Source organism: Tamandua tetradactyla, chromosome 6, assembly GCF_023851605.1.
Source record: "Tamandua tetradactyla isolate mTamTet1 chromosome 6, mTamTet1.pri, whole genome shotgun sequence".
Classification (NCBI taxonomy): domain Eukaryota; kingdom Metazoa; phylum Chordata; class Mammalia; order Pilosa; family Myrmecophagidae; genus Tamandua; species Tamandua tetradactyla.
Window position 1 is genome coordinate 2486627 of NC_135332.1, and position 27397 is coordinate 2514023.

Genomic DNA, 27397 nt, shown 5'->3' on the forward strand with positions numbered 1-27397 from the left:
GGACTTGAGAAAACAAGTATGTCTATACAAAGGGCCCCTGCACAGGGGCCAGGCTGATGCCGGGCCTCCAGCACGACACACGGTCCCCGAGTGGAAGCCACCCCACGGCCTCCCTGCTGCCAGGCGGCCGAGCTTCCTTCTGCTGCCCCCTCCCCACGGGCGGACGGAGCAGGGGTGGGCCGCCGCCCAGAGGCTGTGAGTTGGCTGCCCCCCATGGGTGCCGGAAACCTGTCCTGGAGCAATCAGACCCCTCTCTGGGAACAGCAGGTCTCAGTTGCGGGAAGCGTTGGCAAGTGGCACCAAAGCCTAAAGGCCCGGAGCTTGTGTCAGAGCCTTCCAGATCCAACTGGCAGACGCATCTTCAGTGCCTTCTCCATGTCTGGCCCCTGGAGCCTGGGGGACCCAGCCATGGCTGAAGCCAGCTGAGAGAGCACACATTCCAAAGAGATGGGGACAGGTGCCACACGGGACCGAGAGTCAAGGTCAAGAATCTGGGCTCCGTCATCTAGACGTGTGGGCTCTGGGGGAAAGAGAATGGATGGGGGGCCGAGTTGTGGAGGGAGGTGCCACTGTACCGAGGGAGCATTAGTGAAGGCCTGGCCTGATGAGAAGGAGCGGGCCTGAGGCGGGTGGGAGGAGAGTGTTCCCGAGGGAAGGCCTGTTTGTGGCCAGAGCCAGGTGGGAAAAGCAGGACATGCAGTCAAAGAGGCAATGGTGTGGAGGCAGGGTGGGGGTGGCTTCATCAGCCCCCACCAGCCCTTTGCCTTCTACCCTGAGTGAGATGGGACTCGTGGAGAGGTCCAGGCAGAGGGTGGCTCACTCCAATGTACTGTCAATAGTCGTGAAGGGGATGGAAACCATGAGAGCAGAAGCTGAGCCATCGAGCGCAGAGTGGAGAGTTGAGCTGTCAAGGGAGGCAGGAGAGGGACAAGTGGAAACACCCCATCAGAGGTGCAGGGGATGCTGCTCCTTTCAGCACCTTCGGGTCCTGACAGTTACTGAGTCCAGGCCTTCTCCAGGTCCTTCTCTTTCAAGTAGCCTGCGTGATTGTCTCTTTCTTGCAACCAAAAAGAGCCTAACTAAACACATCTTGAAAGAGACAAAAGGCTTCTTTAAAATAAAATTTCATATCCTGTATCATGCCAACCCAGTGCTAACTTTGGCCTAAATTATATTAAGTCCTTTGTATACAGGGCCCTGTATACAGGGCCACACAGCTTAGCCTGTAAAAGCTATCTCAGAATATCCTCATGCACAAACTGCCAAGGACCTGAGTACATGGCTCAGGATATACCACATGTGTTCATGGCTGCCCTTCATTGGCACATTGCTCCATTCTCACTCTCCTGGATTTTGGGTTTAAAAGGCAGAATTAAACCACCATTGATCTATCCATCCATCATCCATCCATGCATCACCCATGCATCATCATCCATCCATCCATCCATCCATCCATCCATCCATCCATCCATCCATCATCTGTCCATCCATCCATCAACTGTCTATCCATCCATCACCCATCCATCCATCCATCATCCATCCATCAATCATCTGTCCATCCACCCATCATCCATCCATCAATCATCTGTCCGTCCATCCATCTTCTGTCCATCCATCTGTCCATCATCCATCCAAACATCATCCATCCATCCACCCATCATCCATCCATCCATCCCTCCCTCTCACTCATCCAAAACATTCCGAAGGGGGAAGTGCATCAGTGGCTCAGTGGCAGAATTCTCTGCTATGCCAGAGATCCGGGTTCAATTCCCAGAGCCTGCCCATGACAGAAAAAAAATCGAAGGTACCATCTATATAGCAAGTACAATGCTAAAACCAGAGGGACTCAGAGACAGAAAGGAATCTAGCCTTTCTCCCCAAGGAGCTCAGAGTCCACTGGAGGAGACATCACGGTAATACAGCACGTGGGAGAGATGGAAGACAGAGTCAGGAGTAAACAGACGGGGCTGGAATCTGCCTCTCCGATGGTACCCAGCACGCCAACCCAGGGCTTCCACTCCAATGGCAAATGCTGTTGGTCTTGGACCAGGGTGTGTTGGCGAGAAGGTGAAAGAGAAGTGAGTCAATTCCAAAAAATATGTTGGAGTCAAAATCGAGAGCAATTAATGGTTCGACTGATATTTGGATGTGGGAAGTGCAGAAGCTTCCTGGTTTAAGTAGCAGGTGGTTATTCCCGAGAGGAGACCCCGGAGGAGAAACAGTTAGGAGGGGAAGACTGATGAGTTCAGCTATGGTGGGACTGAGATGGAGATGCCGGTGAGCCCGAGTTGCCTTGGAGACGGCTCGATATTTGTGTCCGGTGCTTAGGGCAGGTGTGGGCAGGAGATGGAGATGTGAGAGGTGAGCATCAAGGTAGAGACAGAACCCTCAGAGAGGGTATGGCACAGTGGAAGGTGAGGGGCTGGGAGGCCCTCAGAGAGACAGCGACACTCCAGGGGCGTCCATCCATGCCATGGAGGCTGAGAAGGAGCAGCCAGAGGTGGCCGGCGAGTGGGGCAGCTGTGCACTCAGGGAGGCCAGGGCATTTCAGGACTCAGGGCAGGCCGGTGGGGTAAGGCAGCAGGGACCAAGTCACGGGAGGCAGGAAGAGACCAGGCTCAGTGGACGGGGCAGGGAGGGAGAGGTGTCCAATGGGGGCTGGGGGGAGAATGGGAGGTCGGGAAAGGGGGGGCAGTGCAGAGCATACTTTCCCGAGCTTGGCTGTGAAGGGAGGAGAGAGGAGAGACAAAGGGGTGGGTGGTGGCTCAGGGAGGAAAATTTTAAGGTGGGAGAGATCAGACAGGAGTTAAAAAGAAAACACAGTCCCAGAGAAGATGGGAGCTACAGAGCAGGGTTAGCGAACCTAATTCTACTTGTACTGACAGCCATTATCAGCATTTTATCTGACAAACAAAAAGCATCAGGGCAGAAATATAGACTATACAGACGTGCAAAGACCATCCATAGAGAGAAAGACTACATAGATACATAGAGAGACTCCACAGTCTCTATTAGGAGAAGAAACTGACCTGGGACATCAGGTCACAAGCTGAGGCCAAACCAGTCCCAGCTGAAATCCCAGTAACATTCACAACCCGAAAAAAAAAACAAACAAAAAAAACCCACACACACCAGGTGCTGCAAACATCTGGGGGGGGGGGGACTACTCAGGGACAGAGCCACCGTCAAACAATCAACAAACCTCTCCAAGCTTGGCTCTAAAGAGCAAGACATAATCGGATACTTTGAGTTCTAAATTTCAGATCAGATGGGTGCCCACATCTCTTCTTTCAAGTATAAAACAGAATCGCCCCGTGTCAACCTGGGAGGCTTGGAGCCCAGCTCTCTGAAACAACGCAGTACGGTGCGACCATCCTACAGCTAGACGCCACGCGGTGCTCGAGTGGACAGGGACCCCCGATCCTTCCGTCGGGCGGGCACCTGATGGTGACACCCCTCACGCGGGGCCCAGAAGCTCGGAAGGCACAGAACACCAGGCGCTATCTTATCCCCTCGTGCGAAATGGGGTGAGGCTTGTGTCCCCCTGTCCTTGGCCCGCAATCATTCCCCCGGCATGGGTCAGGGCCGACGGGGACGGGCCACGGGGCTGGGGGACCGGGGACCCTCGTTTTCATCCTCGGTTTGCACGTTGGGTGGCCACGTCGAGCCCAGCCGAGTTCACCGCCTCAAGGTGGGGCGCTAAGCCCGGGCCTGCGCAGCTGCCACGCCTGCGGGTTGAGTGAGCGTGAGTGTGAAATTCGTGAAGACCCTGATGATCCGAGCCCAGCGAGGGCTTGCCACTGTGACGCCGGAGCACGGCCCGGCCCTGGCGGTCACGAGCCCTGACCCCGGGCCGCACCGAAGGGAGCCGCGCAGGGGGCTGGACCGACGCACCCCCGCCGGGACCCCGCGTCCGCCTTGGGCAGGGTCAGAACTAGTCCCCAAGCTGCCGGAGCCTGCCGAGGAAAGACCAGGGTCAAGTTCTTTGATTTCTAAGAAGTTCTGTATTTTTTTAAAAGTCACATGTAAAAGCCTTTTTTTTGTAAATGGACTCGCTTTGGTTGACTTATGATATCCTCTTGGCTGCTGTAGCCTAAATGCAACCCCTGAGTTGAGTGGCGGACCAGAGAGCCGCATGCTGGCCTGCACTGCTTTCTTGCTGAGCGAGTTAACACTTTTTCAAACGGAGATCTAATACTATTTATTTACACTCTTCACTTACAATGGACAACACTACAATAAAGGAATGTATAAGGATTTTTGTCCAGGACCCTGACTTCTCCGTTACAGAGCCCGCTCCAGGAGAATCTACAAAAGGCATTTATTTCTCTGTGCCCCAGTATCACGAAAGGCTGTCATTCCCCTGAGTAAATGGTCTGCTGGTATCCTCAGAACGCTAAGGATCATGAAAGCAGGGCGCTTCGGGTCAAGTTTGCAGCTTGGCTCCCGCCAATCTCACCCCTGGTTTCAGTCTTGCTCCATCCGTGCTTCTTTGATCCCATTTGACAAGCTATTGATTTATCCCTCTATATTGAATATATCTTTGTAAACCAGCTCAAACTCTTTGGAGAACGAGGTGAGGCAAAAGTAAATATTCTTTTATTTAAAAGACAAATGCTTCTGTAAACTACTCCTCCCCCCCATCATTGGATGATTTGGGGGGCAAATCAGAGAGAAAAGGAGAAAGCAAATATAAAAATCTTAATTTGGGTTTTTCCTGAGATATGTTTTTAAATAGGCTTAATAAAATAAATGAAACAGCAGGAGGCACAGGACTCGATGCAAAGATATATCATAATGTTTGAAAGCCTCACCATATCACAGAATGGGAAAGGACAAATGGGTGGGGGGGTGGATAGAAGAAATGGACAAATTCAGGAGACGATGAGAGCTGGCTCACAGAGAGCAGCCTGTCTGAGGTGTGTATACCAGGAACCAAGCTGGGCAAAAATTAATATGACAAAAGGGCAAATATTGTATGATTTCATTTACATGAAATACCTAGAATAAGCAAATTCATACACACAGAAAAGTAGAATTAGAAGTTAGCAGGGGCTGGGTGGGGAACGGAGCAGATGAGGGGGTAATTATTTAAGTGGGTACAGAGTTTCTGTTTGGGGTGATGAAAAATTTCAGCAGTAGTGATGATGGTTGCACAACACTGAGAGTTTAACTAATGACCTGAATTAGTTTAGGTCATTAGTTAAACCATTTAACTTAAAAATGGTTAAAATGGCCAATTTTACATTATGTATGTTTTACCATGTCCGTATGCACATACAAAGCAGCCCTGTGACAATGCAGAGGTGATGGGAATGAAGTGTGGGGTGGAAACAGTTGCGATGAGTGGATAAGAGAGACGGAAGAGAAATAAATATCCAGGCATGAACTATTCCGGAGCAGATGGTTATTTCCACTGGCATCCAGAAAGGACTGAGATTTTCCATTTCCGTTCAATGTAGGAAGGAAATTCAAACTGTTAGTTCTGGTTCATTCATCTTAGTTCAGAATCACTCTCTGGCTGGAAAGTTCCAGCGGCCTCTTCTGGGTGAATTTTATGCCTTCCCTGGCCTCCAACTCCTCATGCATTTAGCTCCAGGCTCCAAACTGTTGTGGCCAAATTATCCATATATTTGAAACTATGTCCTCACCTTTCAATGATCTTCCATCACCCACATCAGCTGTAAAATCAACGGTCCCAGTGTATTCCCAGGGGAAGATGGTCACTTTGGCTTCAAATATCTGTTCTCTGGGATGTTTAAGGTGATATGTCCTACAGGCCCAGTTCAAGGATGGAGAGACAGATTTGGAAATACCAGTAAACAGGAAACATAAAAATAAATCAGGGAGGGAAAGGAGGGAGAGAGAGATGTACAGCCATCGGAGAGGTGCCAGGTGAGCCAAGAAAGACCAGTGATGGACGTTTCTATTGTGAAAGAGGCCAGGTGAGGGCAAGTCCTCTCCAGGTGGCAAAGGCGGGGAGTCACCGACAGCTGTTCTCAGGGCAGGCTCACAGGAGTTGGGGGAGAGCAGAGGAAATCAAAGCAGGATATGGACTTTACGCCCAAGAGCACAGATGGAAAGAGGCCAGGGAGAAGGTCTGGTCTAGGGGGTGTCAGGTATTTGGAGGTGGACTGAGCTGTTTTTATAAAAGATGAGTGTTTTTAATTTAATAGTGGCAGAACGACACACACCCCGGGGAAAAACATCAGCGATATGCTCCTAATCTTAATCTTGTTCTAGGGCATGACCCACTGTAAATAGGACCTTCTGAAGAGGTTATTTTCAGTTAAGGTGTGGCCCACCGAGGCAGGATGAGTCATCATCCTGTTACTGCTGGACTGAGGGGTAGAAATCCGCCAGGAAGAGCCAGGAGTCGGCGGGAATCGGGGAGCGCAGGGACAGGATGTCGCCATGTGACTGGGAGGCCAGGCAGTGCAAGGACCGCCCGCCAGGGGGACGCCACCAACCCGGGAGGACACAAGCCTGAGACACGTATGACAAAGAGGTCCCAGCTGTGTCAGCCAACCCATGTGCGGCACGTGCCACAGCAATCCAGAAACCACGTGAGGGTGTGAGTAGTCTGCGGAGAGGACAGTCAGGGCCAGGCGAGAGGACAGGGGAAGGTTCCAGAAGAGCACCCTGAACTCTTGGGAGGTGGGGGATGATGGTGGTGAAGGTGCAAGCGAGAGGAGGTCGGGAGCTGGCTTCCTGGAAGGGGATTCAGGGTGAGGGTGGGGGAGGCCAGGAGGGAGCTTCGACGTCGGGAGAGGATGGAAGATTGTGGCATCAGAAGACGCAAGGAAGTGGCAGAGCAGGTGGGAGGTGGGAGGAGGTGACAGGGCGCCGGGCATGAGGCGGGACAGAGAGGAATGGCCAAGTCTGACACTCGTCCTGTGGGTGACGCTGAGGGGTGAAATGTGCAGTGTGGGGGGCGCTGAATGGGTCCGAGGGGTCACGGGCCGGGAAGAGAGAAAGGGTGGGCGCACTGACCCACACACTGAAGGATGTCGGCGGGACACGGGACGCCACGTGCTGGGACCATCTGTGAACCCTGAGGTGGTCACGCTCCGGCCATTAGGTGACATCAACGGGGAAGGGACAGGCAGCACCTGGGTGGACTGTCCAAGAATGCGCAAAGGGGGAATGGCTGGGGAAGGAGCGGCAGGGACATGGGGACGGCCACCCCGGCCCTGAAGAGAAACCTGAGAAAGCAGTCCTCGGGCTGCCGATGGGACCTGCCGCTGACCCGCATTCACATCCCAGACCCCGCGGGGTGCCACGGGTGGGACGCAAGCCGAGGGCCCAGGGTCAGGCGCGTCCTTCCCGGAACCCGGCCGAGAAAGCATCTCCTCCTCCTCCACTCTTTCTAGAGGCCGGATCCCGGCTTCCAAAGGCAGCAGAGACATGCCCAACCCGGGTCAGTTGACAGACATGGCCCCCGAGAAGTCAAGGGGCTGATTCTCCCCCACCCCGAAACCGGCTGAACCACACCTGTGGCCTGCGGGGGTCTCAGGGCCCACCCAGTCACCTGCCACCCGGCAGGAGGGTGCTCACTTTCTCTAAGGCCCGGACGGAATGCAAGTGGCCGCTTTCCCCGACGCCACCCACAAAAGCCCAGCCACAAAGGCTTCCCAGGGTGCAATTTCAGCGCATGGCAGAGGGAAGACACCTGTCACATGGGGCAGCTGCCCAACCTCGAAGAGACGGGGCGGGGGGGTTGCAAGTCAACCGCAGATGACTGAGCGGCCTGGAAGCTTCTCTCTTCGTTTCACAGTGGGGAAAAGCAGTTTCTCAGGACTCGCAGCACAGTGCCTCCAACTCTGCACTCCCAGCCACAGCCCCAGCCAGCCCGGGTGGGTGGCTTAGAGAACCCAAAACACTTTTTCTAAGTAGGGACACAAAGTCCCTTCCAACCTGCGATCTTCCAGGATGAGGTCATAAATAGTGAGTCACACACAGGTCCGCCCAGACCCTGTGAGGCAGGGCACGGTCAGACATAATTCACACTACTGGAGCTTGGCTGTTTGTCTGCTCAAACAGAGAGATAAAATGTACATATATTTACATATATCATATACACACACATATATGTTACTAGAATATATAACATATATATGTTACTAGAATAAACGTTTTTTTAAAACCCGCAGAACTGCACAACCCAGGCAGTGAACGCCAGGTTCACCCTGGGACTCGGAGGTACAACTGCAGGAACACGCCCCGGGGTGTGGATGAGGGCAGGGGAAGCCGGGGGTGCCCACGGGTCCTGCCCTCCATGCATGTCTTTTCTGCCAGCCCAGGACTTCCCCAGGGAAATCATAATCGTCCAGGTCCCACGGAGCCAGCCGGCGAGGGCGCAGAGCTCCACCTGGCAGAGGCGTCCGTGAAAGACAGAGCTGACCGCCCCGACCAGCAGGGCCGCAGGCCAGGAGCCGCGGGGGGAGAGCCAGGGGCGGGGCGGGGAGGGGGCAGGAGGGGGCAGGAGGGGCGGGGGGCGGTGCCTGAAGCCTCCCGGAGGGGCAGGGGCGCGGGGTGCACGCGGGGGGTGCGCGGGGGCGCGTGAAGCCTCTCGGAAGGGGGCGGGTGGGGTCTCAGGGGAGGCGGCCTGGGAGGGACGCCCGCGTCCGGAGCTCACCACGGGGACCGCCTCCCTCCCCACGCTGGGCAGGTCCAGGGCTCGGCGGCGGGTGGAGCTCAGACCCAGGGCCGCCCCTGCCGGACCCGGACCCGCGTGGAGACCAACCATCGTGGCCCGGGTGGGGGTGGGGGTGGGGCGCCGTCGGAGCTAGGGAAGAGGTCGGGGTCAGGGCTCCGTGCGAACAGAGGCTTTTCTAGAAAGTTTCTAGTTGGGCCAGGGTTTGGGGGGGGCGTCGAGGCGGGGGGTAGTTGTTCCAACACCCCCACTCCGAGCCGGCTCCCTGGGCCAGGCTCCCTGCTGTCTGGCCCTGCGCCCCCCACCCCCTCACCTCTCACCTCTCGGCCACACTGGGAAGCCGTGTCCCCGGGGCTCCCACCTGGTGGGGAGGGAAATGGGGGGCCGTAAAGGAAGGGCTGGGGTAAAGGGAGGGCCTCAGGGGGCCACCTTCAGGGCAAACCCTTATCTCTGTCCTGGAGACACGGAACTCCCCTCTGGACTTCCCTGCACCAGAGCTGCTGTGCAGGGGGCTGAGCCTGAGCCTCCCCCCCACACACACACACGTGCAGCTGGTCGGCTGTTCTGTTGTGGTTTATTCACAGCTGTGACTTTTTCTGACGGCAGGAACATTTCCTCCCAACGTCCAGTTGGTGGGCGCTGTACAAGCACACACTAGGAGGTCACACCTGCACAGCTGTGGCAGCACCTGTGGTGCTGGGGGGGGGGGTGTCCTGTTTATTGTTAGGCTGTCAGGGCTAAGGCTTGCCCAGGTTTTCGTGTCCATAGGTAGGAACTAGGGCTTGCACCGGCAAGTTGATTCCAGACTCACCATTTAATCTGAGAGGGTTACGAAAGCCTTGTCATGCTGCTCCCGAGGTTTACAACAGTTTTCCAAGGCGGGGGGTGGTGGTAGTGGGGCTGGTGCTGGGATTCTCGGAGAGGTCGAGCCCTCACGCAGGGACTGGCGCCGCAGGGGTTCTGGACCCAGTCGCAGGAGAGAACCCTGTCCAGGTGGGCCTGGACAGCCACGGCTTCGTAAGCTTGATGACACCACAGAGCCCTGGGAATTCTCCAAGAAGGTGACACCTCGACCAGAGGCAGGTGCTGTGGGGGTTCGCACTGAGCCTTAGCCGCAGGGAAGAGCTCCAGGACGGTCAGGGAGTCAGCCAGAAAGCTCAGTGCCTGGCCACTGCGCCCCGGGAAGGGGGGCACGAGCACAAGTGCTCCCCAGGGTGAGGCCAGGGCGTCCTAAGGACGGAGGGGCCCTGCCCCCCTGCTGTGCTGATAACGGACTGATGAGCTGTACTTTGCATTGGTTCTTTTCAGGCACCGAACTGAGGGGGGATGGGGGATGGGAAGGGGGTGGAGGGTGCCAAGGGGTCCAGGGTACAGGGGCCGAGTGTGTAGGGCTGGGTGTTTGCACATCAAAAGGAACTTCTCGTTCCAGGTCTTAGGGTCACTTCCCCTCCCTCCGTCCCTCTCTGACTGCCTCAGGGGCATTCATTTAGGTAAACCCTCAGAGGTGGATTTTTCTGGATATGCCATGTCTGCCACCAAAAGCTTGTGCCTCTTCAAAAAAAATAATAATAATACAAGGACAGAACCAAAGAGAAGACAAAGACAGCATCTCTTTTCTCCCCGCCCCTGGCACCCTCTTCTTCCTTCGGTTTCCTTCCAACTTTCTGACCCCTTCCCTCTATCAATACGAGGTGTGGCCTCTTCCTCAGTTTGCTGGGGGAGCTCGTTGTGCAAAGCCTTTTGTTGTCTCCGTGGAATGTCCGCCACTTGAGGAAAACCAGGGAAGTGCTGGCTCCCGGGAGGACTGGGCGGGCAGTTCTCCTCCTTGGCTCCGCCAGCCCAAGGCCACCCGTGCAGACTGAGGTCCAGCCCTAAGCAGGAAGCAGACTCAGAAATGCCATCGCACTATTCTTAAGAATCTCTCTTTTCCCCTTTTAATGTCTTAAGCATTGCCGGCACGTGCAGTGCTTAAGATCTGGTCCCCAAATGAATATTGATCAATGCTATTTGCCCATCGAACAATAATCTAAGGTGCAAGGAAAGCCACAATGTAAAACAGATTTTAAGTAACTCAGGCTTTGAGACTCCGTGGGCACCTAGTACATGGGTTTCTGTCTGTGTAGTAATGAATTTGGCCTCAAAAAAGAGGTCTGGCCTTTGTCCTGGCTGCTGGGCAGGGGGCGGGCATAACCTCTAAATCCTTGGAATTCTGCACAATGTGTCTTGTTATTCAGGTGGTTTTAGGGGGCCTGGGGGCTGACCAGAATCGATCCCACGCACTGTGCATCCTTAATGAAACCGCAATAAAACTCGCGGGCTCCAGAGCGCTTCCAGGATTGAGGATACAGATAGATGTGCTGGGAGGGCAGCATGTTATGACCCCATGGGAAGAGGGTATGGGGGGCTCGTGGGGCGTCCCCCAGGCCTCCCACCATAGGCGCCTCTTCTTTTGACTTCTGATTTGTGGCCCTTTTTGCTACAAATAAGACCATTATCAGAAGGCTTGTGCTTTCCTAAGCTCTGTGAGTGGTTCTAGCGAATTACTGACCCCGAGAGGGTGGTGGGAAACCCAGAATTTGTAACCAGTTGGTTAGAAGTTGAGGGTGGCCTGGGGGAACCTCCAGATTTGCAGCTGGTGCTTGAGTGAGGACCACGCCCCCCGCCAATCCATGTGGTTTGTCCTGACTCCAGGCAGCTAGAAAATTAAACTGCGCAAGTAACTGAGGTCACTTGCAGCCTCTACGAACACAGCAAATGTTAAAAAGGGTTCATTTTATGTCATATGGATTTGACTTCCATTTTTTAAAAAAAGAAACAAACAATAAGCAGAAGACATGTCAAAGCTATAGAGGAAGGCAGTCAGCACGTGGCAGGCCTCGGCCGGAACCCGGTGGATGAATTAGTAGTCGAATGTCATCTTTCGGACCCTACGGTAGTTTGCAGCCCTCAAGTCCTTTTCCTCATGAGGAAAATATCTTTGAGTTCGTGAAATCCAGGGGCACCACGCGTTATGGTAACCGAAAAGGAGGGGCCACTCTCAGGCCTGTCCATTTTATTTGTAAGCTCAGAAGAACAGCTTCGCCTGACTTTCTCTCTGTCCCGCGATGTCACTGGATTGGCACAAATATTCTCACTAAAATCCCCAGCAGCAAGATGGCCGTGACAGCTAGGAACAGGAGCCCCCGGCGCAGGGCCAGCTGCCCCCCGCTCAGCGGCCGCCTGCCCTCTGGACGCACGCGGAGAGCGTCATCTTGGCCTTCCAACCGAGAACCCCGAGGCTCGTCCCTTTTCTCCACATCTCTCATTAAGACTCCTCCGCTGTCTTCCGGGCTCGCTGCTGGGGGGAGCGGGAAAGGAACTCGGTTAGCAGCTTAGAAGGAGTTTTTCTCCATCTGCCTAAGAGTGATGGGTGCACATGCTAACGGCTGAAAGTTCATCCATGAAGCCATGGCTACAGTGAATAAATTACAGAAATCACGTTTATGTCTCTCCACACACTCACTCACACACAGGGAGCCCTACGCTTGGGTACCCCAAAAGCTTTCCCCCAAGAACTAGAGAAAGTCCATCTCCAAGTGGCAGAAAGACATCAGACAACAGCGTTGCTGCGGATAAGAGATTTTAAATGGAGTCGGGAGGTCTTTCTGAAAGTTACTTTCAAGCAGCCAGCAGCCACTTTGCCAAGGCACAAACAGCCCAGGAAGATGCAGAGATGCAGACACCACAAAACAAACCATGAGAGAAGGAACACAGTAAGCCAAACTGGAGGCCCATCCGAGGACCCCACACAGCCGCCAATCAGAGGCAACTTGTCTGATCTTCTCGTTCTCCACAAACCCTCCTTGCCTGGAAGTGCCACCGCGGGGCCCGATCCGGTCTCTACCTGAATCCATGCTCCCCAAATTGCAACTCTAAGACCCCCAAAATAAATGCCTTCAGTGCCTGGCAGTTTCCTTTGTCATTTCTCAGTTGACAGAGTTAAGCTTCACAATGGAAATTCTGAAAGGGCCAACACCCATCTTATTACTTTTTTAACTTTTTTCACTGTATAATATAACATATATACAAAGCAAAGAAAGAAAAAAAGCCATAGTTTTCAAAGCACCCCTCAACAAGCAGTCACAGGACAGGTCCCCGAGTTTGTCATGGGCCACCACCATCCTCTCAGATCTCTCCTTCTGGCTGCTCCAGAACATTGGAGGCTAGAAAGAACACATACATATCTTTTTAATCATCACTTTTTTTTCTCTTTTGTGAAAAATAATACATGTACAAAAAAGCAGCAAACTTCAATGCACAGCGCAACAATTAGTTGTAGAACAGATTTCAGAATTTGGTGTGGGTTACAAGTCCACAATTCCAGGTTTTCACTCCTACCTGCTCTCAGATACTGGAGACTCTTCTAGTCTCCAATACCAATACAATGATTCAGCAGTCATACTCGTTTGTTACAGCCTACTTTCTCTGTATAACACCAACATCAACTCTGATCTTTCTCCCACTCTTTCAGGGCATTTGGGCCATGCCCATTCCAACCTCTTCATGTTGGAAGGGGCTGTCACTACTATGGGGTAGGGAGATGGAACTAGCTCATGTTCTGGAGAGGCTGGGCCCTCTAGGTTTCAGGACTTAACTGGTCCAAGGACCCGTCTGGAGGTTGTAGGTTTCCGCAAAGTTACCCTAGTGCGTGGAACTTTTGTGGAAACTTCTCTATTGCCCTAGGTATTCTATAGTAGTGGCTGGAATGGTCCTGGTGGGGGTTGGCAGGTTAGGATAGGTAGCAATGTTTGACTGAAGCTTGCGTAAGAGTGACCTCCAGAGTAGCCTCTCGACTCTATGTGAACCCTCTCTGCCACTGATAACTTATCTGCTACACTTCTTTTCCCCCTTTTGGTCGGGATGGAATTGTTGATCCCGTGGTGCCAAGGCCAGACTCATCCCTGGGAGTCCTCTCCCACGACACCCATCTTATAAACATTTCAGAAACAGAATAAAGCAGGAAATAATTGAAGGTTGTTTACAGAAGTGAAGGAAGATGTGAATCTTTACTTTGAAAGGAGTTACTTTAAAGCACAAGCAGGAAAATAGCTCAGAATTGGTCTCATGACGTTTCCGAACAGTCAGAATAAGGAAAATATCCCAAAAGCTTCCCAAGAGGGAAACAAAAGCAACCACGTAAAGGAAGAAGAATAAGATGTGGGCTTCGGACTCCTTACGTCCAGGGCTTCCCTGCCTGCAGACTTCAGAGAGAAAAAAGTTTTGAGCATAATCATACTAGCTCTCACGAATAAAATGTTTTCTCTGGGCCAGACGCTTTTCTCCATGCTTTCCCCACGTGGGCTGACGCACCTCATGCTATCTCAGGTAGCCGGAATCACACACCCAGCAAACACAGGTTCTCCCTCTGCTGTCCTTTTCTCCGCGACCCCACTGGAAACAGGGCCTCTTGAGATGCTGTTTTAGAAGTTGAGTGGCTCAATTTATGGGCTTAGTGATCTGGATCACTGGAGGCCTTATAAAGAGAACCCCAAAGATGCGAGAGAGGAGAGGACATTGCTGCGTGAGGGGAGGGAGTGATAAGCCAAGGAACCCCCCAATCTCTGCTGGCCAGCACCACAGCGCCCCAGATTTTGGGGAGGGAGCCTCGCCTCGCCTTGATGCTGGGTCTCTGCGAGCCTCAAAACCATGAGCCGATAAATCCCTGTTGTTTCAGCCAAAACCAACGTGGAGTACATGTGATAGCAGCCTGGCAAACGAAGACATTATTCCTTATTCACAAATGGGAGAAAACGTGGACCGAGCCTACCTCTGAAATAATTCAAAAAGCCAGATAAAAACTATCTGGAAATCCAGGGCGGTAAGCTGGGCCTTGGTCCCGAGAGGCCCCATCTGGAAGGACGGCTACGTGGTGAAGCACCCACCAAGCTGAGCCTCCCCGGGCCCAGGGGCCCTGGACAGCAGAGATGGTTGTTCTGGAAGGCAGCTCACTGCAAGGCACCCGCCCTTCTCCCCCGTGACTTAGAGAGGACCTGAGGGTGCCCCCCCCACCCGCTGACCCAGGACACGGCCTGGCACAGGACCCCCCAAATTCCCATTCTTTGCCTCCTAAATGATTAGCTGAACTGCTCGTCCCCCTGATCAATCAGAACAAATCTCCTGTTAGCCAATACTGGTGAAGCTCCTCTCCTGCCCCCAGGTCCCCAAATTTTGGTCAGCCCTCTGCCTGAGCCACCCCCTCCCCACAGCCTCCCTCCCCACACAAGAACAGCCTGGTTCAGGAAACAGCACTCTAATCCATCTCTGATCACATCACCCTTTCATCCCACTTCCCCACACCCAGATCTTTCTAAGCTCGTTTACTCCTCTCTATAAAAACAAAACCATTTTTGCCTAGTGCGAAGGCTCTGCAGATCCTATGGGTAGGGCATCCCCCCACCTCTGCAATATCCCTTCCCCCTATTGTGATACCCGCTTCCCTCCCCTGCACCATCTCTTTTGAACAGAGCTCCTCCTTACAAGGCCAGGTATACTCTGTTCGACAGTACATGCACGGGTGGGGCCCTGGTGAACCCCTCAGTGCTGTGGGTTGGAGCCCCAAAGGGCTGAGTCCAAGAATTAAGGATGGAACCAGCACCACCCCCGCCACCGACTGCAGCCCACCTTTGGGGCCACTGGGTGGTACAGAAACCTCAGTTTCTAAAATTGCCCCAGACTGCGAGAAACCCTACATCGCTGACGCTGGCGACAGGAAACCCTCTCTGAAGGGAGGGAACACCATGCTGGTTCTCAAGTGACTTCAACAGACTATTCTTCTCCTATAAAGTCTGGAACACAATCAAAGGCAACCAGTCTCAAGGAGGAGACCACAAGAATGAGAAACGGCAGGGACAGCAGAGTCGGGGCTCGGCTCTGGCTTCGCTGATCTATCAGATCAAAAGGGTTTAAATTCTAAAGGGCAAGGGATGAGGGTGAGGGCAGGACTAAGGACTAGACCAAACGGACACACCAAAAAGCAGCCACGATGGTGTAATGTTATCAGAAGAGGTGGTCAGACCGGTAACGTGTTTAAAGCCCCTTCCTACGAGCAGCAGGGATTCCATTAGAACCAACAGGTAAATGTCAGTTTCAAAGACACGGTCAAAGCACAGGATCGCCAGGCGTCAGAAATGTCTGAAGGATGCCTGGGTACCGCAAATTAGCCAAGCAAGTGGCTGCCTGTAGCCTTTAATCATCCGTAGTCACCTGTTAACGTGTAGAATTCAAGCACATACAATTTCCTTCAAATTGGGTGCCACTTGACTGCATTTACAAGTTATCAATGGTCTCTAAAAAACATGATTGCCCTATTAAATGGGAGCTCCCAGCTGCAAATCTACTTGTGTCCCACAAATGGCACCTCAGTACCATCTAGATAGGGTCTGTTCAAAATGCTGGGGCATTCATATCCCACCTGGATAAAGCGGATCCCTAGAGACAGCAGAATTCCCATCCTGTGCCATATTTAGTTTCAAATTGGCATGTACTTGAGCCTAGAAAATGAAACTCAAAGTCAGTCCTTAAGGCTTTACAACAGGGTTAATAAAACATCTTCTTCGATTTGACTACGCAGTTTAGGAAAAGCCAAGCCCTTTTCCTCACTGACAGGGAAATTTAAGCCTCCCCTAGTTCCCAAGTCTCGAATCATCTTTCATAAAGATTGGAATGGGGCAGTGGTGGGCGAGCCTGAGTGAGGAAAAGTACAAGCAAGGGATAAGATAGGGGACAAGATCATTTGAATTTACTCCATCTCGTTTATCTACCATCTGTTTTCATACCCCACAGAGACCCCAAATGCACACACGAATCTTAACAAAATATTCAGGGATCATAAAAACAATATTAGGAAGAATTTGACAACATCCCACCTTACTCTCCAATTCCAACTCTTAGCCCGAAATTGGCTTTTCAAGCCCAAGGAGAGAGCCAAGCATGGGATGCAAGGGGGAAAAAAATGAACTTTATGTTTTTCTATTCAATGAATAAACAAAGAGGAACGGATTAATCCAGGGCCATCTGGCCCTTTACCTCAGAATCAAATCCAGTTGAAACAAAAGAGGGAAAAAAAACAGCATTCGTGACAAAAGAGAGACCTTCTAAAGTGAAAGAGAGCTCGCCGGATCTGATCCAGCGAGGAGCCTTTACTGGACAGCTGTGAGCAGAGTTACCTGTTGGCAGGCTTTTTTCCAATTTAGCTGAGCAATAAAGCCGAGAAAGCACACGGCTTGAGAGACGGTACAGATGACGATTCCTGACCACAGACCTAGATGTGGGAAGTAAGACAGATTAACTCAGTGGGAAGCTGGCGGGCACAGCTCACCTGCATCAGCCGTGCCAGCTGCGTGCCCCCGTGGCTGCGACGGGGCCTGCCGTGAACCGGAGGCCTGAACCCTGCTCTTGTTTGCTTCCAGAGCTCCCTGAGGCCTCCTCTTGGGGCTCTGGATATCAGAACAAATGTTCAAAGCCTCTTTTGTTGCCTTTGTGATCATAAATCTTCCAGGACAAACTACTTCCACTGTATTTTCATTTTTGAAAAAAGAAAGGACTAGCATGAAGAAATTTCCAGCTATATAAAGTCTTAATGCTCCTTCCTTCAGAGCTTCCTGTAGGACTTTACATGCTCTGGGAACCGACTTGGCTGGGAAGCTCCTAGGAGAGAGTTATCTACCTAGAGACAACTAGAGTATAAAGGAGAGGCTGGGTGGAAATGGATGATGGGGAAAAGGCACAGACTCTGCCTAGTAAACCCACACAGCACAGAAGGAAACTCCAAATGGTGGTCAACAGTGGCCTGATGAGAGAATGCAAAGATCTAACGATAAGCATCTAGATCTGGGAAAGGGTTAAGGTGGTCAGATTCCATGCAAGGGTTAACAGCTAGTAAAAGCAAGCCACTGACTTCCTCTTTCAAACCCAGTGTTCCCAGTACACAGAAACTCTAAGTTTACCCTAACTATCTTCAACACAAACAATACCTGACTCTCTCCAGCTGTAAATTGAAAAGTATGAATTGGATTTCTAGAATTTCACTGCTGGCTAGGAGACAAGACAGGGGACTCTTACATTTGTGTATTTGAAAAGCCTCCCAGGGAATTATGATGGCTCTTATGATTTGCTAGTTACTCGGGACCCTACATCATTCTTGTTTCTCTGGACACTTTGTGTAGGTATACTGCATACCCTGACAGAGTTGACACAGTATCCTAAGATGGGCAGCCTTGGCAGAGCATTCACCAGACCTATCATTTATTTTAAGTGATCCTTAAATCCCTCCACTTTGCACACAGTAGGCATGCCATTGTTAAATGAATGAGTGGGCCCAGTACATACAGCACCTGTGATATAGCTGGACCTACGGTTTTGAGTAGACTTGTCTAATGTCCATTAATGAGGCCATTATAAAATCCAAAATATGTTCAATGCCAGAAACTCAGCTACATAACTTTCTACGCCAGGTTATAAGTCCAGTGAACTTTGCATTGGCCATGCCATTATTTGGACATCTCCCATATTGTTCATTAAAATATTATTGAACTTGAGAAAAATGTGCAACAGCATGGAACATACTGGACCAGAAGTTCACTCAAAGTATCAGATGACTTTTCACTACCTCTGAACCCATCAAGTACTGACAGATAGAAAATGAACCAGCTCAGGTTCACCCCAATGATAATGGGTTTAAGTTTTAATATAAGCACTTATCTGCCAATATTTTCCAAATTGTTATTTTAGAAATCAAAGCTGGGCAGTCATTTATTTCCCTACTTTGTAAGAAGATAGCGTAATCTGAGAATTAAATTCTTTCCTCTGTAACTAATAAGATGATAAAGAGGTGCCACCTGCCCTCCTGTGCTGGTCACAGATATGGCACCCACACCTCTTGTGAACAGTCCCACAGCACATGCTTCAAAGAAGGTCACAAAAGGTGGAGGTGGAGGCTGCAGAACGTGATGAGGGTGACACTAAGAGTACCTCCATGGTCCTGCCTTGCCAGACACAGAGGGACATTGTTCCAGGATGTCCACAGCCACCGTGGGTGCTTCCAAAAGGGTGTAAAAATTCATTCCAAGACTGACCCACCCTTCCTCTCCTAAAACGCCCCAGTGGAGCCAGCTTATGATGGTTCTCAGCCAAGCAGACACACTCTGAGTCTCACCACAGAAGGGGCATTGCTCAGAGAACAGAATGGGGTCCACTGCTTCTGCAGTGGCCTCTGCTGTCATATCCTCTTTCAGCTCCCACATCACCATGAGGGGTTACAGCTTATTATTGTCATTATTCTTTAAATGTTTATTGTGGCTACATATATACAACGTAAATTTCCCATTTTGACCACTTTCAAGTGTACAATTCAGCAGTGTTGATTACAGTCATAATGTTGTGCTACCATCACCGTCATCCTTTACTGAAACTTTTCCCTCAGCCCAAACAGAAACTCTGTACCCACCCATTAAGCATTCATTCCCCATTCCCTAATCCCACCCCTTGCCCCCCATAACCTGTAATCTACTTTGTCTCTATGAATTTGAATATTTTAGTTATTCCATGTAAGTGAGATCATATAATATTTGGCCTTTCATGTCTGGCTTATTTCTCCCAACACAGTGTCTCTGGGTTCCATCCATGTTGTAGCATGTATCAGGACTTCACTCCTCTTTAAGGCTGAATAATAATCCATCATATATATATACACATACATTTTGTTTTTCCATTCATCTGTAGGTAGACCCTGGGGTTGCTTCCACCTCTGGACTGTTGTGAATAATGCTGCTATGAACACTGGTGTGCAAATATCTGTTTGAGTCCCTGCTTTCACTTCTTTTGGGTTTATATCAAGAAGTGACATTGCCAGGTCATATGTAATTCTATACTTAACTTTCTGAGGAACTGCCAAACTGTCATCTCTTGAAGTGAGAACTTGTTGAACCAGGAAAGGAAGATAATCAGAAAGGGCACCTTATTCTGTTCAAGTGTGTCAGCATGAAAGACTGCTCATGTAGGCAAGGAGGGTTCAGACATGTGGCCTTCAGTCGCTGGCTGGAGCTGGAGGCCACCTCCTGCCCTCTCCCTGATATCTCTGCTGACAAGGCACAGAACGAATATGAGAAGGCACTAAAGTTCAAAGGTCTACACGACCAGACAGTTATTTCCTGCACCATGAATAACTAAGCTCTGACTGCCGAGGGTGAAAGCTTACTCATGAGTCCAAGTTGAGCTTACCCATCACTCCAAGTTGAGCTGCAAACATCAGGGAAATCCCAATGGGGAGGCCAATCACGTAATACCCAATAGCATTAACAATAGCGCCAACCTTCTGGTTTCCACTTCCCCGCAGAATCCCACCACATGTACACTGTAAGGGCAGACAACACTCCATCAGTGGGAACACTGCTGACACCTGGTCAGTCCTCTGCCACCCTCCGTGCTTCTCAAAGACTCTCATCTACCCAGCGCTCACCATTCCATGGGATTCTGGCTCAAAATCCCATGATCATATGCCAGTATTCTCATCATTTGAGCATAATAAAAATATTCAGAATTACTTACCTACCTAGTTACCTAGACTCTCTTCTCAATCTAAGTTGGCTATCATCTGAAGAACACAGATCATAAAAGAGCTGACGGGCACAGCACACAATACTTACAGCAAGACCTTCAAAGAGGTGGGAAACAGCATAAACTGGAACCACCTGAGCCACCAGAGCTATGATTTCTCTGTTAGGAAAATAAAGCACATGGTAATAAGAAGGAGGCAGTTGTGCAAAAAGGAGAAATACACAGTTGCCAGGGGTAAGACCCAGCTGGGGCCACAGCTCAGCAAGGCTTAGCCTTTTGTATTTAAGCAACCTTCCTCACTCCCTCCAGCCAATATCTTAGTTGACTATTCTACTTTTTCCTGGTTGTAGATTAAGCCAACTGTGCATTGTATCTCACGACTTCCGTAAAAGTATATACAGCCTATTTGGTCAATGTACACAATTAAATCAGATGACTTGGTATCTCCTCCCACTGCCCCCACCAAAGTAAATTTGGGATTCTATTGCCATCCTTCTTTTAACCTGACTCCACAGGCCAAGTGTGAATGTATTTCTCATGTGCCTGAATGAGGTACAATGGAAGAGGAGAGCCAAGACTGGAAAGCTAGGAAGGCCATAAATACACTTTGCAGAATTATCTCTGGTTCTAAGAGGTGGGTTCTAGAAACCCCTAAAGCTAGAGTCTTGGATTTTAGTGCCTACTTAAAGGGAGATTAGAAAAATGCTGCCAACTAACCTGTGGAGGCAAGAAATTCCTAAAGCCCCTGAGTGAGTTTGGTCACAATTAAACCTAGAACATTGCCTAGCAACAAATATCTGTCAAATTAATGAATAAATAAGAAATCCCACACTGAACAAAAGGACCACATCCCTCCCACCAAAAAACAAAATACATTTATTTTATTTCATTTTTTGAGTAGTAATAGATGAAAATGGCTAAAATGAATTGAAACAGTATGAAAAGGCATATCAAGAAAATTCTTGGGATTGAGAAAAACTCTAGAAGGAGCTGAGACCCAGCATCAAGGGATTGAGAAAACCTTTTCGACCAAAAGGGGGAAGAGCGAAATGAGACAAAGTGTCAAAGGCTGAGAGATTCCAAACAGAGTCGAGAGGTTATCCTGGAGGTTATTCTTATGCATCAAGTAGATATCACCCTGTTATCCAAGATGTAATGGAGAGGCTGGAGGGACCTGCCTGAAAATGTAGAGCTGTGCTCCAGTAGCCATGTTTCTTGATGATGATTGTATAATGATACAGCTTTCACAATGTGACTGTGTGATTGTGAAAACCGTGTGTCTGATGCTCCTTTTATCTACCTTGTCAACAGATGAGAGGAACATATGGAATAAAAATAAATAATAGGGTGAACAAATGTTAAAATAGATTTAGTTTGAAATGCTAGTGATCAATGAAAGGGGTATAACCTGTAAATTTTTTTTCTGTTTGTTATATTTTTCTGTTGTCTTTTTATTTCTTTTTCCGAATTGATGCTAATGTTCTGGGAAATGATCATGATGATGAATATGCAACTATGTGATGATACTGTGAATTGCTGAGTGTATGTGTTGGGAATGTTTGTGTTTCTTGTAATTTAAAAAAAAACAAAAAGAAAAGAAAAAATTCTTATTTCCATCCTTTTGCCAGTCCACCCTTTACTGCCCTTATCCCCACCAGGTAACAATTCTTAGTATTTTCTCTGTCAGATGTTTAAGAAAATATAAGCAAATACAATTATACATTTTATTTCCACCCCCCCTCTATAATATTTCATTTTATAGCATTCTCTGTATGAAGTTCTGCTCCTTGCTTTTTCCACTGAACAATACATTCTGGGGAGCTTTCTATATAGTTTCTCCATTTCTTTTCTATAGCTATGTGATATTCCATTGTGTGTGTGTGTGTGTGTGTGTGTGTGTGTGTGTGTGTGTGCTATCCATCTCCAGCAAAGATGGAGGCTTCAGGTGCTTCCAATCTTTTGCATTTATGGACAATATTGCAATGAATTACCTCATGTAAAAGTCACTTTCCAATTTTTTCATATCTTCCAATAATGTCCCTTCGAGCCTCTGTTTAGTTGCTGTTTGGTTTTTTTTTTTTATTAATTGTGGAAACATAAATACAACATAAAATTTCCCATCTCAACCACTCCCAAGCATATCACTCAGTGGGATGAATCTCATTCACAATATGGCGGCACCCTCACCACCTCCCATTACTAAAACTTTCCCATCCCCCAAACAATACTCTAAGCCCATTATGCACTGACTTCTGCTGTCCCTGCCCCTAGCCTCTGGCAACCTGTACTCTAATTTCTGTCTATATGAGTTTGCATGTTTTCCAGTATTTTCTTTGTAGTTACCATGGGGCTTAAATTTCACATTCTAAATGTATAACAATCCTATTTGCTTTGATATCAATTTAACTTCAATAGTACACATAAACGCTGTCCCTCTACTTTTTGTAGTTCTTGTCACAAATTATATGTTTATGCATTAGAGTCCCAAACCACTGATTTCCCATTACAGTGTATGCATCTGCCTTTTAGATCCTATATGAAGTAAAGAGTGAAGCTAAAACCAAAAATACAGTAGTATTGGCCCTTACATTTATCTATGTCATTATCCTCACCAGAGATCCTTATTTCTTCATGGGGCTTCAAATCTATTGTCTATTGTCCTTTCCTGTCAACATGCAGAATTCCCTTTGGCATTTCTTGTAGAGCAGGTCTAATGGTGAAAACTCCCCCAGCTTTTGTTTACCTGGGAATGTCTCAATCTCTCTTAATTTTTGAAAGATAGTTTTGCTCATTGCAGACTTCTTGGTTGGCAATTTTTTTGCTTTAGGTACTTTAAATACATCATCTCACTGCCTTCTTGCCTCCATGGTTGCTGATGAAAAACTGGCACTTAATCTTATCGAGGCTCTTTTGTACATAGCACACTGCTTCTCTTTTGTGGCTTTCAGAATTCTCTATCTCTGGCATCTGACAGTTTGATTATAACATATTGACAGTTTGACATTATGACAGTTTGATTATGTCATGGTGTGGGTCTATTTTGGTTTATCCTATTTGAAGATTGTTAACCATCTTGGATGTGTATCTTCATATCTTTTCTTAAATTAGCAAAGTTTTCAGCCATTATTTCTTCAGTAGTCTTTCTGCCCCATTCTTTCTTCTCCTTCTGGGAGTCCCCCAGTGTGTGTACTGGTACACTTGATGGTGTCCCAGAAGTTCCTCAGGTTTGTTCTTTCTTCTTTGTACTTCACAGACTGAATTTCATTTGTCTTATCTTCAAGTTCACTGATTCTTTCTTCTGCCTGCTTCAGTCTGCTGTTGAACCCTCTAGGAAGTTTTTTAAATCTGTTAATTTATGTCTTCAGCTCTGTTTGTTTCTTATTCATAATTTCCACCTCTTTAGTGATATTCTCTTTGTGTTAACCTATCATTTTATGATTTCCTTTAGTTCTTTGTCCATGTTTTCCTTTAGCTCTTTGAGCATATTTAAAACAATTTTTTTTAAAGTCTTTGTCTGGTATGTCACAGGTTGGCCCTCCTCACTGATGGCTTCTAACATTTTAATCTTCTCCTTTGCCTGGGCCATCGCTTCCTGTTCCTGTTTCTTTGTGTATTTTGTAACACTTTGTTGAAACCTGGACATTTTGATATTTTAAAGTGTTATCACAGGAATTTAGACATCCAGACATCTTTTCCTTAATCTTGTATCCAGCTAGTGTTATGCCCAAGCTTTCCTTGAGTGCTAGGAGTTAACATTTTTTAAAAAAGGGATAAGAAGAAGGAAAAAAAAAGAAGACGCCTTTTCCAGTCTTTGCAGATTGACCTGTGGGAATGTTTCCTTCAGGGCTTATACAAAGCTTAGTGGCTGCCCTGATCCTTTAAGCAATTCTGAGGTTCCCCTCTTCCCTAGGACACAGAATTTCCTCACAGCCCTGGGCCATGCTGTGTGTCCTTCAGCCAGTAATCCCCTGCCCCAGGCAGCATGACTGGACTGCTCTCCTTCTGTGTGCTTCTGAAGGAGAGCTCAGGGAGCTGCGTTCTGCATGCACGGTAAATTCCAGGACCATGAGTGCCTCGGGTCACCACCAGACAGCCTGGGCCAGACGTACATGGTCCCAGTATATGCACGAGAGCTGCTCTGCTCCCTCTGGATCCACCTGGGATCTGTCTGGGAGCTGCACTGGAAGCATGGCTGCCTCTGCATGAGTGGGGTGGGGGTGGGGGGCAGCCAGGGCGCCATGAGCTCCTACCACTTTTTTTTTTTTTTTGGCTTTTAAGAAGAGTAAAGGCAAGAAATATTGCAGCTCTCCATTCAAAATGATGCAAGCCAAAAAAAAAAAAAAGCAAGCTGGCAGATGACTTCAGAGTATTGAAAGAAAGGCTGTTAATCTGGAGTGCTATATGCCATGAAAATATCTTTTTTTTTTCTTTTGCATGGCCGGTACTGGGAATCAAACTTGGGTCTATGGCATGGCAGGCTAGAACTCTGCCACTGAGCCACCTTGGCCTGCCCAAAAATATCTTTTTAAAATGTAGACAACTGTGGTGAGAAATGCACAACTATGTGATGGTACTATGAGCCATAGTATACATAGTATATATAGTATACTTTAGATGGAATAAATGGTTTGTGAAATATATCTCAATAAAATTGCATTAAAAATGAAAAAAAGAGGGGAATTAAATTAAGTTTATTAATTTATTAAGTTTACAGTTCTGAGGCCATGAAAATGGCCGAATTCAGGCAGCAAAAAGAGGTTACCTTCACTCAAGAAAGACTGATGCCATCCAGAACACCTCTGTCAGCTGGGAAGGCTCGTGACTGCATCTGCTGGTCCCTTCCTCCTGGGCTGTTACGTTCAGCCTCTGTTCCTGTGGGGGTTCCTTGGATTCTCCAGGGCTGGGTTTCATCTTGTGCCAGTTTGAATCTGAGTGGTTTAGTTGTGGTGAAATTTCCTGCTAAAGAAAGCAATCTTATTCTATTGTTTTTGTAATGGAATTCTTAACCGTCTCAGCTCTCCGGGCACACTGAAGGCAGGCCAATGTCTTGCTGTATTTCCTTCTCAAGAATGCTGGTTTTTCTCTCAACTTTTCCTTCTTCTCACAGCTGAGGGGCTTCCCAGACATCTCAGCCATTCCACCAGTAGCCAAGAACGAAGAGCCTGGGCCTTGGGCCTGAGGACGTGAACACACTGGCTGGCCCGGGAACCCAAAGGTGCCCCCAGAAGAATCACAGGCCCAGGACCCACTAAGCCTGTGACCGATCAGCTTCCTACCACTGTAAGTGGCCTTTTTCTTGCTTTGGCATTGCCTTATTACTGCAGTCCTTTAACTGTTTTCTGGAGCTTTGAGAAAGATGTCTCTGCCAGTTCTTGCTGCTTGTTCAGAACTTCTGCAGGGGACAGAGCCCAGAGGCATCTCACTCCACCATCTTGACTGGGCCCATTGAATCTTTTCAACTGTGGCTATAGGAAGGCCCCTGATTTCTCCTTATTACATTCTACTAACTTACTGAATAACCTTTTTATAGTAGGTTTTCAGCCAATGCCTTTGGATTTCCCAGATAGGATTTTATCATTTTCTTTCCCTTTTAAATGTGGCTAATGTCGTAGTTTCCTAGGATTGCTGTAATAAGTACCACAAACTACATGGCTTAAAATAAGAGAAATTTATTGTCTGATAGTCCTGGAGACTAGAAGCCCAGAATCACGGGGTCTGCAGGGCTGCGCTCCCTCTGAAACCCACAGGGGAGAGTCTTTCCTGGCCTCTTCTAGCTTCCTTGACATTCCTTGGCTTGTCATTACATCACTCCAATCCCGGCCTTTGTCTCCACATGGCACTTTTCTCTCTGGTCTGTGCACCCTGATGTCCAAATTCCCCTTTTCTTATGAAGACACCAGTCTTATTGGGCCAGGGCCCAGCATGATGCAGTGGGATCTCATTCCAACTAATTCATCTTCAAAGACCTCATAGCCAAATACAGCCCCAGCACAGCATTCTGTGTCCAGATGCATTACTTTTAATGTGCTGTTAAGTTCTGCCTGCCAATACTTGATTTTGGATATTTTGATCCATATTAATAGGTGAGTGTGACCTGTGGTTTTCTTTTGTTTTTTTCCTTATGTGCAAATTTTGTCATGTTTTGGTACCAAGTTTGCCAATTGCTTCATAAACAGAATCTGGAAGTCTTCCTTTTTCTGTGCTCTGCGACAATGTAGGCAGCACTAGAATTATCTGCATTTGGAAGACTCTCTAAAATTATCCCCCGAAGTCCTCTGGAGTCATTGCTTTAAAATTCAAATATATAAATATAGCTTTCTCTTATTTCTCCTAGGAAAGTAAGTCTATTTATAGCTTCTATCTTTCCGAGGGCATGTTTCGGTAAATTATTTTCCTAGAAAATTATCCATTTCTTCCAGGTTTTCAAAATTTTAAAAATTTACTTGCAAAAGTTGCCCAAACTAGTCACTTTTGATATTTTAAAAAACAGCTTCTGTTTTGTATAATTTGCCTTTTTCTTACTTTATGAATAGGTTGCTTTCTCTTTAATTTACGTTAGCCACTGTTTTATCTATTTCTCCTAGTTTCACCAAAGATATGGTTTCTGGGCCTGTTTTCTGGGTTTGTTTTTTCCCCTGTTGTGAATGGTTACAAGATATGGGCAGTTTGAGAATCAAACTTCCATTGTCTTCCTATCAAAGCTATCAGTAATGGATACACTTCTATAAAGTCAATTCTGGTTCACTCTGAAGAAAATTAAATATTTCTAGTTTCCTTCCCTTACTTGTCCTGAAGTAAATAATATTTAAATATCATTTCTTCAAAGCAAAATGGTTGAGGCTGAAAATGACAACAAACCATGAGAAGTTAAAAGGCAAATAACTGAAAAATGAACCATAAAACTTCATCTGTCCATTCCATTCCTTTTTTTTTTTTTTTTTCCTGTGGGCAGGCACTGAGAATCGAACCCGGGTCTCTGGCATGGCAGGCGAGAACTCTGTGACTGAGCCACCGTAGCCCACCCAACTCCACTCCTTTTTGAACCCATGAAGGAAAAATCCAGTCTACATCTTGGAACTGTCTATAAAGGGCTAAGGCATTGCAAATAAGAGTTTTCCCACAATATCTCCATATAGTTGGAATATACCG

At 48.4% G+C, this 27397-nt stretch overlaps 1 protein-coding gene across 3 annotated transcripts in view; it reads right to left on the reverse strand.

Moving 5' to 3' along the window:
* Positions 1 to 11424: 11424 nt before the first annotated feature.
* SLC47A1 (solute carrier family 47 member 1) overlaps positions 11425 to 27397 on the reverse strand; it is a 42881-nt gene continuing 26908 nt past the window's right edge. For 2 of the 3 annotated variants that reach the window (XM_077163441.1, XM_077163442.1), the window contains exons 13-17: positions 20338 to 20407; positions 19913 to 20045; positions 16861 to 16955; positions 16107 to 16185; positions 11425 to 11993 (exon numbers count right to left, since the gene is read on the reverse strand). In XM_077163441.1, the coding sequence (XP_077019556.1) occupies positions 11764 to 11993; positions 16107 to 16185; positions 16861 to 16955; positions 19913 to 20045; positions 20338 to 20407 (607 nt within the window). In that variant the 3' untranslated portion in view covers positions 11425 to 11763. The remainder of the gene's footprint in view (positions 11994 to 16106; positions 16186 to 16860; positions 16956 to 19912; positions 20046 to 20337; positions 20408 to 27397) is intronic. The other variant, XM_077163440.1, reaches the window with a different exon arrangement.